This window comes from Barbus barbus (assembly GCF_936440315.1).
Source record: "Barbus barbus genome assembly, chromosome: 41".
Lineage (NCBI taxonomy): Eukaryota > Metazoa > Chordata > Actinopteri > Cypriniformes > Cyprinidae > Barbus > Barbus barbus.
The window spans coordinates 25,244,215-25,266,537 of record NC_136719.1 but is presented as its reverse complement, the minus strand read 5'-3'; the positions used below and the strand labels follow the sequence as shown (position 1 = coordinate 25,266,537).

Sequence of the window (22,323 nt, the reverse complement as noted above, 5' to 3'; positions counted from 1 at the left end):
TATGTATTAATTGTTACACCTATACAAAGTATAATGCAATAAGCAAACCTTCAAATATTATAATGCATTTTAACTTTGGTTACAATTATTTATGCAAATATATAATGCAATAAAAAGCATTACAAACTACATTATGAATACTTTTTTTAATGCATTATACATAAAGACTAATTAAAGTGGGTTTTTTTATTTAAATTTGTTTTATTATTATTCATCTTTATTTCAGATTATGTTTTACTTATTTTATTATTAAGTTATATAAATGATAATGAGAAATCTGGCTGACTACCTGAACTTAAATAGGTTTAATTTTCAAAATATTGTATTGTTATTTCTGTTTAAGTTCATTTTATTTCAAATATCAGTTTTTATGGTTTTAGTTTACTGTAATAACCCTGGCCTGATAAAACTTGGGCTCTTCATTTTAAATTCTCCAAAAAGCTCAGTTTCTCATTGAATTTTACAACTTTAAATAAAACACACTAACTGTCATTATTAAAACACACAAAAAGTCAACATTTTCTAGCACTGGCATCAATATTCAAGATGCCAATGCATAATAATGTGGTTAATGTGAACTAAATGCGGTTATAATAACTAACACATGAACAAAACTACAGGATGAAGAGATGGAGAAACACATTGAGCTCTTGAGTGGTCAGATGCTGAGCACCTGCGTCCGGCCTCAACAAACAGCCCGGGAATAAAAATATCAGTGTGTATAAATAACCCGTCTGATAGAGACACATTCGAGAGGAGAACGACCCACATATCCTCACCGCTGATTATTAGAAAGCTCAGAAATAATGAATTCAGACGAAAGAGTCTCAGACACTCACAGGTGCTTCTGTCTGATTCATTCACACAAACACACATCAAATACATATGATCTATATATATTTATATACACAGTAACAGAAATTTGGGGGTCTGTGAGATTTTTATGTTTTTGAAAGAGTCTCTTCTGCTCACCAAAGCTGCATTTACTTGATTAAAAATACAGTAAAATTTGTTAAATATTATTACAGTTTAAAATAGCAATCTTTCATGTGAATATCTGTCAAACTGTAATTTATTTCTGTGATCTGCAGCTGTATTTTCAGCATCATTACTCCAGTCTTCAGTGTCACATGATCCTTCAGAAATCATAATAATATACTGCATTTCTGATTATTATCAATGTTGAAAACAGTCGTGCGGCACAATATTTTTTGTGTAAACTGTCATACATTTTATTTTCACAGAAGATTCATAGAATAGAAAGTTCAGAAGAACAGCATTTATATGAAATAGATTTATAATTTGTAACATGTTTGTACTGTCACCATCTAATGCGTCATTGATAAATAAAAGTACAAGATTTATTAAGTATAAATCTTACTGACTTGAATGGTGTTGTACATGTGAAATATTCATTGTAATAAGGACAAAAATGTGTACTTTATTTTTTATTTGAATTAAATTATTTGCAAATGTTTTATTTGAAATAGAAATTATTTAAATTAATAATGTAAAATTTAACAAACATCTTTACTGTCACTTTCATTTTAATGTAGATATTTTAATAGATAGGTATTGAAATAATTAATAAAAAAAAATTATATATATATATATATATATGCAAAAATAATATATATGCAAAAATAATATATATAATTTGAATGGGTAATTCAGGTCAATTTAACACAACACAATTTCTCTTTCAAAACATGTCAACACTATTTCAGTCAAAAAGTTTCCAGATTAAACACTGCAGAGTTGAAAACGGTGGCAAAAATATCTAATAATAGCCTTAATTAGAAATCACATTCATATCGTATTGAACAAACTGAACCAGAGAAACAATCAAATTAACCCCAAGAAGAGTTTGACGTGACGGTCGGATCAGCAGCGTTACGACACGAGAAACATCTCAAACGCTCAAGAAGATCAGAGGAGATCCCAGCACAAGAAAAGAGATTCCTCTGCAAACATTTACCAGCAGAAGAGAATCACTGGACGATGGCCAGAGCCTCAGGTGAGAAATACAGCTAAAAACACATCAGCAGATCTGTTCACTCCACAGAGAGATGACTGTGAATACTTCATCAGTTTATATCTGACGGGTCCCGCTGGCTGAGGGAGTTCATCACAGAGAACTGCTCAAACCAGACACTCAGGTTCATTAAATCCATCCAGAAACCAGTCCAGACACGATCAGAGACAAACCGGCCAAACCACGACGCACAGAGAGTTCAGCGTGAGACGATTTTCACAAACACACACTTCAGCTTTCACTTCACACAAACTCAAATCAGACTGAGGAGTGAACCCAGGCCTCAAAACAACATAAACATTGGCTTTACACTAGAACAAATGATGTTCTTCCTCATTATTTGTCAAAGCAAGAGATAAAAATCAAGCAAAATATACTTAAAATGAACGTTTTGACATTTTGGGGGGGAAATAGCAATTGTCCCAGTCTTTAAGAAAACTGATTGGCAAAACAAATATTGCAAATCTATATTGTTAATGTTAGATACAAAGCCTTTCATTTTATTTAAATAATTACAATTAACAAAAATGTAAATAAATTCAAAATCAAGGGATCTGCTGAAAAGTTCAAATAAAAAAAATAGTTAAATATGTAAATAAATAACATAACTAAAAATACACATTAAAATAAAAAAATAAATAGCAAACTGAACAAAAATGAAATAAATGAACAACAAGAATTGTGTTTTGGATGGAAAAATAGCAATTGTCACAGTCATTAAGATTTTTTTTTTAGCAAAAAATACAGTCATATTTCTTTCTTCATGCATCATCAGAATGCTCGAGTTAAACTAAATGAGTCAGATTGCTTCGGCGTGATTATATGATGATTTGAGTGTCTTGAGTGAGCAGAACTAAGAATACATGCTGACCTCTTTTCTCTCGGTGACGCTCAGAGAGTTTTCTAAGAGCACAGCACAGGTGCATTGTGGGAAATGTGAAGCAAATGCCGCACTTAATTCATGAGCCGTGACAGAACAATATATCTACAGAACCATTAACTGAGATGACCAGCAGATTATCAAAAACATACCAAAACCACCAACATTATTAAAGAATGTTTTGTAGAGAATATTATATCAAATACATTAATGGTCACTATTATTATAAGTGAACAAATGCTCGTTAATGTAAGTATCTGATAATCATGTGGCAGCAACTCAATGCACACATGCTTTATAGGAAATATAAAATGATAAATCAGGCTTATATCAGCCATAACTCTGCTTTTTTAAATCAACAGTTTTCAAATTCAGGTCTGAGGACCATGAGGCTGCAAGAAGGCATGAATAGAATAGAATAGAATAGAATAGAATAGAATAGAATAGAATAGAATAGAATAGAATAGAAAATTAATTAAAATTAAAAGGTACTAAGGAATCTGCTGAAAAGTTATGAGAAAAATTGTGTAAATTGTAAAGAAATTAATTAAATTAAAAATGTCAATAAATTACTATTAAATCACTAAATTAAATAAATTTAAATGTAAATAAATTTAAATGAAAAGCTACTAAGAGAGCAGCTGAAAAGAGAAAAACAGCTTAAAATGTAAATAAATTAATTAAAATGTATTAAAACAGACTAAAAAGGTACTAAAGGGTCTGTTGAAAGGTTAAGAGAAACATGGTGTAAAATGTAAATAAATAATAATAATAATATAAAAATATAAATTCATTCACTTAAAATAAATAAATTAAAAAGTAACTAAATTAAAATTTATATTAAAAGGTAGTAAGGGAGCTGCTGAAAAGTTAGAGTAAAATGTAAATAAATAAATAATAAAATATATAAATTAAAATGTAAATAAGGGGTTTATTTAAAAATGAAGAGAAAATAGGGTAAAACGTAAATAAATAGTAAAGAATATTAAAATGACAGTAAATAAATTCAAATGAATAAAATAAAAAGCAATTAAAATAAATGAATTAAAACGAATACCATGAGATTCAATAAGATTTTTTTGACACCCATAGTTTATACAGGACATCTACTCTTAATTCAGGCTTAACAGGAAATTTTAATTTGCTTTATTTTTCACAGTATAAAAGGTTCTTTATGCATGAAAATATTGATCTGCCTTCAGTAAGGAGATCATTATATTTGTATCCATGGCATTAAAGCCCTTGCTCTAGATGCTGGTGAAAAAGCAGAAACAGAACTAGATCTGCTCACGAGGAATCAGAGCCTCAGCTAAACAGATCTCTGCTGTCTCCACGTTAACTCTGTTTAACACGTCAACACCAGTCAGTCTATCCAGAGACATGTACATAGAGCTCATAATCAGGAGTTACAGAAGCAGAGAGGAGAAAGTCAGGTGTGATGAAGACTGATGAGCCTGACAGCAGCGATGAAGAGCTCTGACGATCAAACCAGGCTAATTAAAGCCCAGGATCCTCTAAACGCTGCTGTCTCTCTGAGGCTTTGACGAGCCTGTCAGCAGTGAACCACAGAAACATCTCTGAGTCACAAACCTGATCAAATCACAGACAGCTCTTCACTGCCCAAAACACAACACTCGCATCAACATTTACTGTGTGCATGCATTTATAACAAAACACACCCACAATGCAGTGCGCTTGACCTGACCTTTCAGTTCTAGTGTGATGAATCAAGCAGAAGAGTGATTTTTTTGGCAAATGTTTTGAGTGGACTGTCAAAGGTTAAGATATATTTACACAGAATTGGAGCAAAAGTATATTATTTATGTACTTACTGTAAATGTATCTATCTATCTATCTATCTATCTATCTATCTAGACGTCACATGCTGCATTAAACATGCAACATCAAGAGCTCATGTGACAACAATACAAAATACCACTAATTGAAAATATGCAAACTTGATTTTAAGTGAAATATCAGACTGCAAATAAAAATAGCTATAATTAATAATAATAATGAAAACAAGATTAAACAAAAAAAAGTGAAAACAAAAAAGAAAAAGAAATTTGATTAAGATAAAAAATATTATTAAAATAAACACAAATTATTTTAATATCATTGATATATATATATACATACATATATATATACATACACACATATATATATATATATATATATATATATATATATATATATATATATATATATATATATATATATATATATATATATATATATATATATATATATATATATATATATATATATATATATATAGACAATATTAAAATGAATAAATTCGCTTTAAATAAATAATTACATTTATTTATTAGCATAGACTCGTTGAGATGCATCATCTCATTTTCAAAGTGGTCCCAATAAATAAAATAAATAAAGCATTAAAATAAAAAGCATTAAAATAAATAAAGTTTATTTAAATAAATCAAATAATGAAATGATTAACATAAAAAAGATCTAATATGAAAAACCATATGACTAAAATAACACAATAAAATTTTATTTAAATCAATCAATAAATAAATGATTAAAGTAAACAAATGTTAAGTATTTTAAACGGAATGCATGCATGTAATGCACTGGTGTGTGTGTGTGTGTGTGTGTCTGTGTGCGTGTGTCTGTCTGTGTGTGTGTGTGTGTGTGTTCTCTGCTGCACCTGGCTATTGAGATGAAAGCAACAGTGTCAGAATAAAGGCCTGTGGCTGGAATGATCAGCTTTATAATTCACACTGACTGTGATCTACTGCCAACACAGCTGCACCCGACAAACCAACCACACACACACACTCCCACTCACACAATCACACAGACACACACACACACACACACACAATCACAATCACACAATCACAGACAGACACAGACACACACACAATCACAGACAGACAGACACACACACACACACACTCACATGTGCATATGTGGTTTATGGGGACTCCATACAGGTAATGGTTTTTCTACTGTACAAACTGTATTTTATATCCACTTACCCTAACGCTACCCCTCACACAAACTAACCTGAACACACACACACACACACTGATCTGAGGCGGATAAAGGGAAGGTTTCTCCCTGTCAAACTGTTGCTCAAGCATTACATTATTTCAGATGAAAGAGAAAACTGATTTTATCTTATGGGCACAAGTTATTTAATTGGATTGCATGGTGAAGAGCTGAAATAATCTGAATGACAGGAAGAAATTAAGCATTTTATAATAAATTATTACAATAATAATCATAAGAATCAATAATTAAAATAAATAATGTATAATAATTAATAAGAATAAATAATGGAATGTAACAAATGCAAAATGATGCAAATTTAAATTAAAAATAAATACAGATAATAAAATAAGATTAAACTAAAATTAATTTGATTAAAATAAACCATTGATAAAATAACATTTGATAAGTTCAAATAAATAAACTAAACTGTTTTAAAAGTGGCAACAATGCTAAGCATATGCAGACGTTTGTTTGAAGTAGTTATTAATAAATAATCAATAACGATACAACAAATAATAACAAAATTAAGTGCACAAGTTCTTAGTGTGCAAGGTCTGGAGAAAAAGAAAGAAAGAAAGAAAATTATAAAGAAAATAATAATACATTTACAACTATATTGATTAAAATAAATAGTACAGTGTTTGCTATTACGACAGTGACTGGGAAGTTTTGTTCAGAATGCATATAATGCACATGTAAACAAATATGTGAGTTGGGTTTGCAGCATTTAGGGTTCGTATAAACAGAGCTTTCAGAATCAGTCATCAGGCTGGATACATTTGACTGATGAAAATGAGTGCATGTAAACATTTCTACAGTCAGTCAATCACTCATTTCTCTGCATACATCAACACCATGCTGAAATGTGAGTGAAGAGCGTGAGACCAGCGAGTGAACATGATGGCATGCGGCTGTCTGACAGGGAAAGACGGCAGGTGAGAGCGGCAGATGGCATGACCGGCGTGTTTGGGTCAGAGAGAGTGTTTGGGTCAGAGAGAGAGACTGAGAGCCGTGAACACAGAGACCATCTGTCTGACGGCCACGGGGCGCTACGACCAGCACCGCTCATGACCGGAGGAGATATTAATAGATAAACTCACCATATGTCACATCACCACACTTTCTGTCAGCGCTGAACGCAAACCTGTTACTATTCTTACCACTTTAACACGACAGACTGTACAGTACTACAGCACAGAAGAAAAAATTACAAGTATCTTCTGCTCACCAAGGCTGCATTTATTTGATCAAAAACACAGTAATATTGTGAAATATTTTTTTAATTTAAACTAGCTGTTTTATCTGTTAAATTGTAATTTATTGCTGTGATCAAACTGAATTTCCAGCATCATTACTCCAGTCTTCAGTGTCACGTGATCTTCAGAACTCATTCTAATATGCTGATTTGCTGCACAAGAAACATTTCTGATTATTATCAATGTTGAAGACAGTTGTTCTGCACAATATTTTTCTGGAAACTGTGATGCATTTGATTTTCCAGGATTCACAGATGAATAGAAAGCTCGAAAGAACAGCCTTTATTTGAGATAGAAATCTTTTGTTCCATTTTAAAGGGGTCATATGACGTTGCTAAAAAGAACATTATTGTGTGTAATGCAATGTGTTTATGCAGTTTAAGGTTAAAAAAACACATTATTTTCCACATACTGTACATTATTGTTGCTCCTCTATGCCCCGCCTTTCTGAAACGCATTGATTTTTACAAAGATCATCGTTCTGAGAAGCAAGGCGTGCTCTGATTGGCCAGCTATCCAGTGCGTTGTGATTGGCCAAATACTTCAAGCGTGAGACAGAAATGTTACGCCCCTTACCGTATTGTGATGCCGTGTCCCGGCGCCACGAGACGAAAACAATAAAACCCATTATAAACGAGGCATTTGTTGCATCCAATGAGGACATCATTACTGATTATAATGGCTTATACTGTCTTTTTACGCATCGCGTCACGTAAACATTACCATGTCTGAATTTGTGATCGGAGAAACAACAAACAACAAGCGCAACTCTACACTGCTCAAACCTTGTGTTTGAATCGTCAGTAGCAGAAACATACTTACAGGCTGAGTCAGAAGCGTCAGACTGTCCTTGCAAAGTTAGAATTGCCCCACTTTATAGAAACAGCCTTTGTGCAGCCAGCATTGTAGGCTACTCTCTCAGGTTCAGGAAGCAGTCCTCCGTAAAATGTGCTGCACACACTCAAATATTTAGGTTGAACTGTTCTGGAACAGTGTTGTAAATACAACTGAACCACTGATTTCTAGTTGTGAGCCGTTTTAGGAGGGCGTGGCAGAGTCTTAACTTTATAAAGAATATCTCTTTGGTTTTGAGACTTTAGTCTTTGCAACTTCAGGGATCTTATCTATGCATTAACAGCTTGTTACACTCCAAAGAGAAAGGAAAACTTGAAATCGCATCATATGACCCCTTTAAATGTCTTTACTGTCACTTTTTAATATCCTTGCTGTCTACGGCGGGTCAGAGAGCTCTCAGACTCCATCAAAAATATCTTAATTTGTGTTCTGAAGATGAACGAATGTCTTGCAGGTTTGGAACGGCATAGGGGGTAAGTAATTAATGAATTTTCATTTTTGGGTGAACTATCCCTTTAATGTGTCCTTGATGAATAAAAGTATTAATTCTTTTAAAATATATCTTATTTCATATATATATATATATATATATATATATATATATATATATATATATATATATATATATATATATATATATATATATATATATATATATATATATATATATATATATATATATATATATATATATATATATACACACACACACACACATACGTTATACTAAATGTGTGCGTGTGTGAGTGTTTATTAGATTAATGAGAAAAAAATTTAATTCAAGATATATTGTCTGAAAATCTATTTTGTGAATGCAACGAATGCAATTTTGCTTTTGTGTGTTGTGTATTTTCACTGAAAATTAACAAACAAGAATATATAAAACACTGCAGTGTGCCTATAAAAAAAACAATGTGAAACAACACACTTTAGAGAAACGATAAACATTTCAAATATTAAAATGCAACATTATGTGTCACATAAGCTCTCTTTGTTTTTTTTTATAAGCTCTCTATGTTATGAGTGCATGATTTCATTATGGGATACACTATTATTGCACATATGTACATTTTGGCAAGGCACATTTCCATGCATACAGAAAATCATTGCACACTGTGCTTTGTGTTAGACTGTATGTGTATAATTTGCTAAGCATGCATACATGCTACTTTCTTTCAAAATGAATTATTAATATAGACTTACATGCTTTCCAAGTCACACTTTTTTATGAACACACACACACACACACACTTTTTAAGCCAAACAGGCTGCAAATGAGTTGAATTGTGTGTTGTGTGCTTAAAAACGACATGATCTGAACTCGTGTTTCTGAAATCTTACCTTGTGTCTGCACTTCAGGACGACCCCGTACGCTCCTGCCAGAGAAACAGAGAGAAACAAACAGGTTTTACTCAAACTTTCACCCAGTTCCACCTGTCTTTACCTCGTCTTTGTGAGCGTGATTCTCAGCAGATGCCAAAGCCTCAGAGCGTTTTGTGTCTGATGAATGAAGCGATTGAAGGGAGGAGGCACTGGTTTACCTGCCTTCACCTCAGCGGACAGACGTGACAGAGAAATGTTCAGGGAACTGTAAGAACCTCCTGTTTTCTCTTAAGACCTGAGACCCGATCGCTGCCAGAGCATTTGTTTAATCAGCCCAGTTCATTAGGAATCTCATATGAGCCCAAACAATCTGCAGACTGGAGCTAAGGTGTCTGTGAACGCAGTGTTTTTTGACAGATGAGTCTGTGCGGTTTTGGCAGCGTGGATCATATCTGCGGCACAAAACGAGTGCCCCGCAGGAGACGCAGAGCTGAGCTCATCCTGAGATCCCAGCCAACAGATCCGGGCCCACATCCGAGAAGAGTCACGTTTAGCACAACCTGCTCAATGTGAGAGATACAGAGAGACTTGCAGTGTGCATTAGGCCTGCTTGATGATGGAAAGTCATAATTATGATTATTTTGGTTAATGTTGAGGTCATGATTATTAATCATTGACTCATTGATGTATCATGCATTTACTGAACTTCTTGAGGGTGCTTTCCTTAAAAAAAATTAATAAACAAAAAACAATAAAATAAAAAGTGTGATTTTTGCCGATATCCGTTATGCCAATATTTTTTCCAACTCATTTTTGCCCGATACCGATACCAATATATTTCCTTTTGTTTGGAAACAACACTAAGTCTCTCCTCTGCAGAAATTATAAGCAAAATATTTTTAATTTTGGTTAGTTTTTAACAAGAACTTATTTATTAGAATTAAATAAAAAATAATGAACAGTACATTGACACTTTGAAAATAACTACAAACTATCTCAAACGCTGCCTTTTTTCCCCCAGAAAGATGCAGAGTTAACCCTAACATTTTATTTTAAGATTTAACATTTGTAGATGGTCTAAAACAAAAGAGTTGTACAAATTCTGAAAATCTTTTAGGGCTCATGATTTGTTATATTACACATTAATTAATAAATCAGTATATTTAAAATTATTTAATTTACAAGTGTCATGTTTGTGATTTTTTTTCATGTAAGCTATAGATTCTGACCATTAAATCAAAACATACTCATTATTTTATGACATCAGTTACTGCTTTACTTAATCAGAAACACAGTCTAAATGTTATTTATGCAAGTTATTTTACTTTTAATTTAACTAGAAGTAGGCCAACAGTGCCCCTTACAAATTAAAACTCCTTACCGAACGGGTGTTAGGACCTAGGGGAGGCTGTCACTGCTACCGCTGCGCGTGCTATTACTGTTTATACACCGAATGAGTCATTCTGTAGGTGCTTTCACAGATTAAATGCAGCAATCCAAAACAGTGAACATTGTCATTCTGACAAAACTTTGCTTCAAGAATGAGCCACACTGTTGACGTGATCTAATCGCTAACACACCATGAGCACATGTGAGTTAACCCATTCCACTTATCGGCAAGACATATCGGCATAATTCTTCATATCAGGCCAATGCCAATATTTACATATAAAGCCATTATCGGCCGATTCCGATATCAGTCCGATAATATCGCGCATCCCTAAAATAAACCATTACAAATCATGTTTGTTAAATAAAACTGACAAAAAATAAATATAAAATTTATATTATATTAAACAAAAATTACAAATGTTGCCTTGACAACTAACTAAAATAAAATAGGTTCGATAATTTGACATACTACAATGATTAAAACTGAAACAAAAAATAAATTAAAGCTAAATAGAAATATTTAAACTAAAAACAAATAAAAATGGAAAGCACAAAATTACAACAAAAAAATATAAAAATAGCCAACAAATATTAATAAACACTATACTTGTCAGCAGATAGAAACAGGACATAGAGGTAAGTGCAATACAATCAACAAGTTTATTGAATCGCAGCAGAGGGGAATGAGATTAGCAGAATGTCCAGGTAAGCAAGCGGGGAATGGGAATGTCTCTGGGGGCTTATCTCAGTGTGAATGTCCTTTTTCCATTTCCAGGGGATCCGGAGGTAACAGTGAAGCGTGGAGACGGTGGAGAACTGGAGCGGTGGAGAACAGGGATGGGAACACTGGAGCAACTGGTAAGTAGACAAAAGGTAAGTGGGTCAGGTTAGTCAACATGGAATGATTGAGACCAGACAGTAAGTGAACGGGAGGACTGCAGGGATATAGTGCTGTTGATGAGTGCTGACAGATGGCGGTGATTAGAAATCAGGGGATTGGGATCTGGTGAGTGTCGTTAGTGGAGACTGCGGTGACTCTCAGACAGTACCCCCTCCTCCAGGGGCAGCTCCTGATGCCCTATTACGGCTACGGGGTCGGCCACAGCCTCTGGGTGCGGGACAGTCAGGGTGGTTCTGATGAAACTCGGCCAGGAGAGAGGGACCCAGCACATCTTCCCGGGCTACCCAGGATCTTTCTTCCGGTCCGTATCCCTCCCAGTCAATAAGATATTCCAGGCGACCACCCCGTCGCCGAGAGTCCAAGATGTCCTACACTCAGTAGACTAGGGGCTCGGGAGGAGGAGGTACTGCAGGCTCGTCGGGTTCTGTGACAAGAGGGAGAAACAGGCTTGAGGAGTGAGACATGGAATGCGGGATGGATACGATACCGTGCAGGGAGTTTGAGACGGAAGGTGACCTCATTAATCTGCCTCTCTAAGGTAAAGGGACCGATATAGCGGGGACTCAGCTTCTGGCAGGGCAGGCGGAGATGCAGATCCCGGGTGGAGAGACAGACTTTATCTCCAGGACGATAGACAGGGGTGACATATACGGGTATCTGCATAGGTCTTGTGTCTCCGCACTGCCTGCTGGAGTTGGACATGAGCTGAGTCCCAAACTCTCTCGCTCGGAACCAGTGGTCGACAGCTGGAACGTCAGAGGAATCTTCTGTCCAGGGAAACAGAGGGGGTTGGTAGCCAAGTATGCACTGGAAAGGGGTGAGGCCGGTGGTGGTTTGCTTGAGGGAATTGTGTGCATACTCGGCCCACGGGAGGAAGCGGTTCCAGCTGTGCTGGTTGTCATGACAGTAGGCCCAGAGATATCTCCCAATCTCCTGAATCTTCCGCTCAGCCTGGCCGTTAGTCTGGGGGTGATATCCTGAGGAGAGACTGACGGGGACATCGATTTCGAAGAAAGCCTTCCAGACACGGGAGACAAACTGTGGCTCAAGGTCGGAGACGACATCTTCCGGGATGCCGAAGGTGCGGAAGGGTTTATGGAAGAGGGCCTCTGCTGTTTCGAGGGCTGTGGGTAAACCCCGGAGGGTATGCAGGTAAAACCTTCTGACTTGGGGAGATCTGTGACGAAGTCGACTCCGACATGGGGCCAGGGGCGACATGGAATGGGTAATGGGACTAATTTTCTGGCGGGTAAGTGATGTGGAGTCTTGGAGATGGCGCAGACCGAGCACCCACAAACATACTGGGAGACATCCCAGGCCATACTGGGCCAGTACCGAGCTTGGAGGAGCGAGAGAGTACACTGGCTGCCTGGGTGTCCAGAGCCCGGGGAAGCATGCAGGGAGCCAAGTAGGGAAGTCCTCAAGGAAGTGGGCATGTAGGTTTTGCCCTCTGGGCCTCCCAGCGGAGCGGGTTCGGTGATGGAGGCGATGCGGATCTGTTCATCCAGGGCCCCCTGGATGGGGCTCACAAGGACGGCTGGAGGGAGTATGGGTTCAGGTGTGGAGGATTCGTCGGGGGCATGGATACGTGAGAGGGAATCCGCCTTGACATTCTTACCGCCGGGTTGATACGTGATGGAAAACTGGAAGCGGATGAAGAAGAGGGCCCAGCAAGCCTGCCGGGGGGTTAACCTCTAAGCACTTCGGATATATTGCAGGTTTTTGTGGTCAGTGTCTACCTCCGGTAGAAATTTGCGAAGCAGAGGAATCGTTGGAGTTCCTTTACTGACTGAGGCTGGGACCAGTCCCGGATGGCTTGGACCCCTTCCCCTGGTCCATCTGGATCCCATTCGCACTGAGGATGTAGCCGAGGAACTGGACTGTGGTGTGGTAGAACTCACACTTCTCGAGTTTCAGGTAGAGGTGGTGTTTCCTGAGTTGGCGTAGGACCTGCGTCACGTGATGGCGATGTTCGGCCAGGTTCCTGGAGTAGATCAGGATATTGTCTATGTACACGATGACAAACCAGTGGAGGAACTCCCGGAACACCTCGTTCATAAACCCCTGGAAGACGGACGGGGAGTTGGAAAGGCCATACAGCATGACCTGATATTCATAGTGGCCTGAGGGGGTAATGAACGCAGTCTTCCACTCGTCGCCTTCCCGGATACGAACAAGGTTATAGGCGCTCCACAGGTCCAGCTTCGAGAAGATGCGGGCCCCACCGAGTTCCTCGAGGGTGGCCGGGACCAGGGGAAGAGGATAAGGAAGCTTGACAGTGTGATCATTGAGGGTCCGGTAGTCAATGCAGGGCCGCAAGCCTCCATCCTTCTTGCCCACGAAGAAGAAGCTTGATGCCGCCGGAGAGGTGGAAGGACGAATGAGCTGTTGTTGGAGAGCCTCCTTGATGTAATCCTCCATCGCCTTCCGCTCCGGGATGGACAGGGGGTATACTCGACCCTTGGGGAGTATAGCTCCAGGCAGCAGATCGATGGCACAATCTCATGGCCGGTGCGGTGGTAACTTCATGGCTGCCTGTTTGCTGAACACATCCTGGAACGCCATGTAGTCAGATGGGATCGTCGGAACCTCACGAGGTTCGGGGCTCTCCACTAGAGTGGAAAGAACTTGGAGCTTCAGGTTACTAACCAGGTGTACAGGGACATTGGAGAGACAGTTTTGGATGCAGGTTTTACTCCATCAAAGGATCTCGCTGATATCCCATCTGACTTCGGGGGAATGTTGAGATAGCCAGGGGCGTCCCAGGATGATATCGACGGTGGGTCCCTCCAGTACCAGAAAGGAAATTCTCTCCTGATGAAGACAGCCTACTTGCAGAGTGATCGGCGGAGACCAGAACTTGATGTGCCCACACCCGAGCGGTTTTCCCTGTATGGTCTCGATCTTCAGCTCGGCCTGTCTCTGTTGGGGTAAATCAAGCTGTTTTAGGAGGGCTTGTGAGATGAAATTTCCTGAGGATCCCGAGTCCACAAGGGCGGGTACTTAAATGAAATGACATGGGGTGAGCAGTTGTACCATTAGCAGTGGTAGGGTAGAGAGAGCAGGCTCCAATTGGAGGGTACTCACCGCTGGGCGTGGGGGACGAGAGGGGCACACCCGAATGATGTGCCCCGGAACTCCGCAGTAGAGTCACAGCCCCGTGGCGAGACGTCGAGCATGCTCAGTGCGTGAGAGGCAATTAGTATGCATTTGCATAGGTTCTGGTACTGGAGGACAGGCAGCTGGTGAGGACGGAGAATGAGCGGTTATGTCCGGCTGACAGGCCATGAGACATTGGGAGATCTTAATGGCCTTCTGCATAAAGCTCTCCAGACCGACAGTGTCATCATAGCTCGCCATCTGGGCTCTGATCTGTGGATCCAAGCCCTGACGGTAAGCAGTGAGTAGCGCTGCCTCGTTCCATCCACACGAGGCCGCCAGAGTCCGGAATTGCAGGGTATAGTCACTGGCCGAAGAATCTCCCTGACGGTGGCGGATGAGTTGGTCAGCAATGGAGAGCGAGCCGGTGGATAGGCCGAATACCTCCTTGAAGTGGGAAGAGAAAGAATCGAAAGTGTTAATTATAGTGGTGTGTGAGTACCAGATGGCTCGTGCCCAGATCAATGCCGGTCCGGTTAGCAGGGAGATCAGGAAGGCAACTTTAGCCCGTTCGCTGGAAAATTTATGGGATTGCATCTCTATGTAGAATGAAACTTGGAGTAAATAATCTCTACATTCAACCGCCTCACACGAATAGTTAGCAGGGATGGCCATGGGACTGGCAGAGGCAGACTGAGGGTGTGTGACCGGAGAGAGACCTGTTCGAAGAGCGCTGACCAGCTCTTCAAGGGAATCCACAGCGGCGGGGTTGGGGAACTCCATCTCCGGTCGTTGGTTCTGGTCTGGTCTTCTGTCAGCAGATAGACACATCACACAGAGGTAAGTGCAATACAATCAACAGGTTTATTGAGTCGCAGCAGAGGGGAATGAGATGAGCAGAATGATATGAAATGTGAATTACACATTTTATCAGTCACAATTCATTTCAGCAGAGATAATTGCATAATGACAACTGTGATTTAAGTCATAAATGTTATATATGTAAATGTTATGAATCAGAACAAAATATTTTCAACCTTATTGTGAGAAATCAAATGAAAGTGATCCCACATTTCTCTTTGCAACAGGTTCCATGACAAAGTCTCACAACTGGCAACAATGAACGCTCCTAAACTCTCGCAATACACCTTACTAACCCACGAGGGTGCACCCTGTGTCGTGCATTTTTAAACCTTTGAATCAAAGTATGAAGAGGTCACGTGTGTGCGTGTGAAACGAAGCTTCGGACGTCATCGGTCACGTGATTTTGATAGAACGAATCAAGCATCGATACAAAGCTTCACTGAAAATCGTTTCATTTTTTTGACACACGCCTCAAAGCTTTAGTGTCACATCTAACATCACTAGGTAAGAGAGATAAACAGGCAAACAGATTCACATTTAACATGGACAGATTCTTCCAAACAGCTGCTCGACAACAGACAGATTTCAAAGCAGCACAGAAGAATAGTTTGATTGAGAAGATAAATATTTTTCTAACTGAAAAACTCCAAAAGTGTAGCTTGATTTTCTACCCCCCAAAAAAAGATGATTCACAAGATTAATGATGATGGACTCACTGATTCATATTCTGAGATAAGACGTTAAGATTTTATCACTTCACTGTCATGAATAATGAAGAGAGAAAGACGTTTAAGATGGATCAGGATGATTTTACTCCAGTCTCTGCTGCAGGAGACCATGAGAGAGAGAAATCAGACATTAAATCACTTTACCCCCAGTTTCACAGACACTCGAACCCGCAACCTTTGGATTACGAGTCCGAATCTCTAACATTAGGCCACGACTTCCCTACAACTATTAAAATCATTTTCGTTAATTGAAATACAGCTGAAATAAAATCTAATTTAATTTTTAGATGAAAAATTTAAACTAGATGAAAATTTGAAATGTTACCTTGACAACTAACTTAAACAAGTTTAAGCTAAAGCACTAAAAGTACTAACTGGAAATTTTATTTAATTTAATTTTTAGTAGTGCTGTCAAACGATTAAAAAATTTATTGCGTTAATCACAGTCCTTGACTGTGATTAATCACGATTAATCGCAAATTTAAAATACTAGGATTTACCTGTAAATGTGTTGAAATAAAGAAAAGCATGACGACACTAGTTTAAGGAAACAGAACCTTTCACATCTCCACAAAGTATGAGACATAATCCTTATTATTATTTTTTCAGCCATTATCAGCCTTTATATTGGCAATAAAACGTTTACCAAGCCACATCGCTTCAATCCCAGTATACATTTACCCAACTATTATCAAAAGTATTTCTAAATAAATACAACAAAACATTTTCTTGTGACCTTACATGAAGTATTATGACAAAATGCATTAGGAAGAAAAATTGGACCTGTTTGCAGGTGCATTAGAGCTAACATTAGCGTCATGCTACATAAGACAATTTATGAGATTAATGAGATTACTTTTACTCAGAACTCACTTTAACCCACCATCGAGTGTTTGTAATAACTTCCTTTTGCGATCACATGTGTATATATACACTTTGGGCGACTGTGGTACATTTAAAAGTAGCCCAAAACCGCAACCCACTGCTCTGTAATTTTTCCCGCGACTGTATTTTCAAAATAGCCCAATTGTGCGGGAAAACCGTGACCCTGGCAGCACTAGTTCGCTGTACCCTTATACGAGTATACATATCTCTCGCGCACTGTCGCTCTCTCTCTCCGCGTTCGCTTTTCGTCTAGCCCGGCGCCTCAATCACACAATCCCTGCGTCCCAATGTGCATACTATCCACCCTATCTGCCCTAAATAGTATTAAAAATTACTAATATCACATAGAATTTAGGATGGATAGTGTGTACATTGCTGGGCACATTGGGACGCAGGCAATGATAGATTACCTTCCGCACTGCGATGACGGCAAGAAGTTGGGGTCAAACTTATCAAACGCTTAATTTGTGCTAAAAAATATTTTTTGATTAAATCGCATGCGTTAACGTTGACAGCCCTAATTTTTTGTCATTCTATACATGTTGACATGTATGATATAATTTGTAGTCAGGTTCAAGAGCATATCCATGAAATCAACATACAATACTACAAAACTAAAGCTAAATACACAGTAAAGTACAATAATTTAAATAGTAAAGCCAACAACAAGTTAGAAAGACTAATAAATAAAAAGTAAACCTAAAACTGAAATAAAAAGAAATACATTTACATAGTAAAACAAATAAACAAATAAATGACAAAAGTAAAATTAAAATGAAAAATTACTAACATTTTAACTAAAACAAAAATGAAAAATTTAATTATATAAAAAAAAAAAAAACAGTAATTCAAAATTGATAATTTTTTTTACTGAATATAAATAATAAAATTGCTTCTCACTGCTTCTCAGTAACCCCAGTAATCTTGTGTTATTTTACTTACATACATATATACATACGATAAGCTGTCTCCAAAGGCTTATCATAGAGAAATGAACATTCCTGCAGTCAATTGCACGCTCCCTCAAAACTTGCGACATCTGTGGCATTGTACCGTGTGATAAAACTGCACATTTCAGAGTGGCTTTTTATTGTGGCCAGCCTAAGGCACACCTGTCTAATCAGCATGTTGATATGCTACACCTGTGAGGTGGATGGATTATCTCGGCAAAGGAGAAGTGCTCACTAACACAGATTTAGACAGATTTGTGAACAATATTTGAGAGAAATAGGCCTTTTGTGTACATAGAAAAAGTCTTAGATCTTTGAGTTCAGCTCATGAAAAATGGGGGCAAAAACAAAAGCGTTGCGTGTATAATTTTGTTCAGTGTATATAAAATAGTAGTACTACAACTTAATCTCATTTTACTTCATTTCATCATTTAGCTACCAGGGAAACATTTCAAGTTTTTAAGATCAAATGTATTTTATAATGTTAATTATTATTATTATTAGCTTTATATTAATGAACAATTTTTTTTTAAAATTGGAGTTTGAGAAGAGATCTTAGCAATAAAAGTCAGAGATCTCAGGATGATTTGATAGTTAACTCTGCTGTATACGACTATTTTTATTTCTCCTAATCAAACAAAGCTGATAATTAACCAAAACATAACTGAGCTGCTGAGCTAGAAAAGAGCAATACACTGTTCCTCTGGGATCATTGTAGCGTTTGTTTCTCTGAGTCACATTAATTATCCTACACTTCACAATGCAATGACATCAGCTGCACTGATGCAAAAGGAGAAGAACCAAAATAACACACACACACACACGAGTGCTGCGAGCGTCCTGCGGCGACGAGGCCTGCGTGATGCACATGATCGTAGCATCTACGCATCTAGCATCTCCTGAACTCAATGTGTGATGAAGACGTGATGCTGGTAAACTACGCTGAAACTCCGCCCACTCCTCTGCCGCAGCCAATCAGGAGGAGAGCCACACGCGCCTTGACCAATCCGCTGAGGAGAAACGGCGCATTCTACGAGTGGGTGACAAGGCAATGAATCTCCAGACTCATGTGAAACAGACTAATCTTCAAGACGTATCTAGCTTAGCCTGCTTTTTCCAGAGACGGTATAGAAAAAAAGAAGAAAAACGAGGCCATTGAAGTGGAACTATGTGACCTGTTTTAACAGGCGCAACAGTCACAGAGACTTTCCATCAGCGTTTGTTATCGATTTTCGAGGAAAACATTCAACAAGGACTCAATGTGACGATCTTGAATTACGCACAATCTCTCTCTTTTTTTGGACTGGTTTTACTGTTGAGATCACTGCTAGGCCAAAAACAGGCCAAAGGCTTTCTTGAATTCTTCCTGTGATGTTCATACAAGTTTGGAAGTCATAATTATGATCATATTCTGGACAATTAAATGAAATAAAATGGGCAATTTCATATTTGTTTCTCTATTTTTAGCTTATTGATGAAAACAGGATGCTTTTAGGACTAACACAACCAAATGAAGAGCTACCAGAGTGTAACTGATGCTCTAATCTGTCTATATTATCAATATCATGCTGTCGCACAGAATGATGGGAAATGTAGTTTGCCTTCATAAACTGTTAAATGAGCAGTATTTTCTGTTAAGTTTTGCCACTATTCATCAACAGTACGCAAAATGTGTAAAGGTTGCACAATTATTTTAGAAAAAGTATGAGTAAAAGCTACAAAAATAGATTTAAATATGGGAAAATATGTTTAACAGCTGAAATCTCAATGTTGTTTTGTTGCTGAAAGTGCATTCAAATTAGTGCAAATACTTGAGAAGTTCATTCAAAAATATCCATCAAACGTGTATGAGGTCTTCTATGAAACAATAAAGTAGACATTTTAAAGAATGTATTGTGATTTTTTTGTGTTGTCATACAATGAAAGTAAAATGTTGTTGAAAATATATTATTTTGTTTCACAGAAACAGTGTCGTTAACTAAAACTAAAATGAAAACATGCATATTAATTAAAAACATTTGTTATATAAAATTAAGCTGAAATTAAAATTTTGGTTGAAAAAGCTTAAACTAAATAGACAAATTTAGAAATGTTGCTTTGACAACTAACTGAAATAAGCTTAAGTTGAACTACAAAAAGCACTATCTGAAATAAAATTTAAACTAAATCTGATATAAAACTATAACTAAAATAAAAAAATATAGAAATGTTTTTTTAAACAAAAACTATATAATGCAAAATGACAAACGCACAATTAGAAAGAATTGTGATTCAATTGTGAAAGAAAGCTGAACATATAAAAATAAAAGCCAATTCAAAATATCAATACAAAGTTTTATAGTATATAAATAATTCTAAAATAACACTGCACAGAAGAAATAAAGTCATACAGATTTGGTAAATAGGCTTATTATAATTAATTTAAAAAAAAATTCATTACTTAAAAATAATATAAAATAAACATTACTTAAATAAAACATAAAAAGCTTACAATTATTTTATTTCAGCTAGTTGTCAAGGCAACATTTCTCTTTTTCATTAATTTTAAGTACTAAAATAACTAAAAATGAAACTAAAAACTACAAAGAAAAACAGAACAATAGCAAGAAAAACAACAAAATTACAAACTCTTTAACTAATATTACATTGAAAACAACAAAGAAAACATAAATACAAAATGTAATTTAAATATAAAAAAAAATCAAATTTTAAATATTAACGAAAACTATAATAGTATATCAATACTAAAATAACACTGTTTGGAACATGAGGCTGTAAATGGCAATAAATAATGACAGAATGATTATTTTTGGGTGAACCAACCCTTTAAAAGGACAAACAAAAATACACTGGGCAGCAGCTGTGTAGAAGTTTGTGAATGACAGGCATTTCAGTTCCATTTGGGCCTGATTATAATAGAAACCAATTAACTTCCACCACGCTCCTCTGAAAATCCAGACTTTCCCTCTTAGGACATTGCCATTCATGTGCGCTCATCTCATAAACACCATCATTTGAAGATCACCTGAAGGCAGACATTTATTGCCAAGTTTCAACCAAATCAATTGGCTTTCAATTAGCATTGAGCGGCGAGAGAATAAACAAAGACGTCAGGATGGGAATGGAGGAATATGAGAGAGAAGAGAACAGCTGAGAGGAGATTAAACTACTGATGGCCAACAGAGAGAAACCCATCCACTGACAGCTGAACACACAGCACGCCACACACACACATTCTCGCACACACACACACAGGCGCACACTCATTTGAGAGCATCAGTTAATACACTACCATTGTTTATACAAACCCGATTCCAAAAAAGTTGGGACACTGTACAAATTACGAATAAAAAAGGAATGCAATAATTTACAAATCTCATAAATTTATATTTTATTCACAATAGAATATAGATAACATATCAAATGTTGAAAGTGAGACATTTTGAAATGTCATGCCAAATATTGGCTCATTTTGGATTTCATGAGAGCTACACATTCCAAAAAAGTTGGGACAGGTAGCAATAAGAGGCCGGAAAAGTTAAATGCACATATAAGGATCAGCTGGAGGACCAATTTGCAACTTATTAGGTCAATTGGCAACATGATTGGGTATAAAAAGAGCCTCTCAGAGTGGCAGTGTCTCTCAGAAGTCAAGATGGCAAGAGGGTCACCAATTCCCCCAATGCTGCGGCGAAAAATAGTGGAGCAATATCAGAAAGGAGTTTCTCAGAGAAAAAATGCAAAGAGTTTGAAGTTATCATCATCTACAGTGCATAATATCATCCAAAGATTCAGAGAATCTGGAACAATCTCTGCGTAAAGGGTCAAGGCCGGAAAACCATACTGGATGCCCGTGATCTTCGGGCCCTTAGACGGCACTGCATCACATACAGGAATGCTACTGTAATGGAAATCACAACATGGGCTCAGGAATACTTCCAGAAAACATTGTCGGTGAACACAATCCACCGTGCCATTCGCCGTTGCCGGCTAAAACTCTATAGGTAAAAAAAGAAGCCATATCTAAACATGATCCAGAAGCGCAGGCGTTTTCTCTGGGCCAAGGCTCATTTAAAATGGACTGTGGCAAAGTGGAAAACTGTTCTGTGGTCAGGCGAATCAAAATTT

The 22,323-nt window shown here is 37.3% G+C and overlaps 1 protein-coding gene across 3 annotated transcripts in view; it reads right to left on the bottom strand.

Moving 5' to 3' along the window:
• The window catches only part of LOC306860108 (cyclin-dependent kinase-like 5), a 68,274-nt gene that overhangs the window by 30,924 nt on the left and 15,027 nt on the right, over positions 1 to 22,323 (bottom strand). For all 3 annotated transcript variants that reach the window (XM_079401644.1, XM_079401645.1, XM_079401643.1), the window contains exon 3: positions 9,395 to 9,429. In XM_079401644.1, coding sequence (XP_079257770.1) covers positions 9,395 to 9,429 — 35 coding nt within the window. The remainder of the gene's footprint in view (positions 1 to 9,394; positions 9,430 to 22,323) is intronic.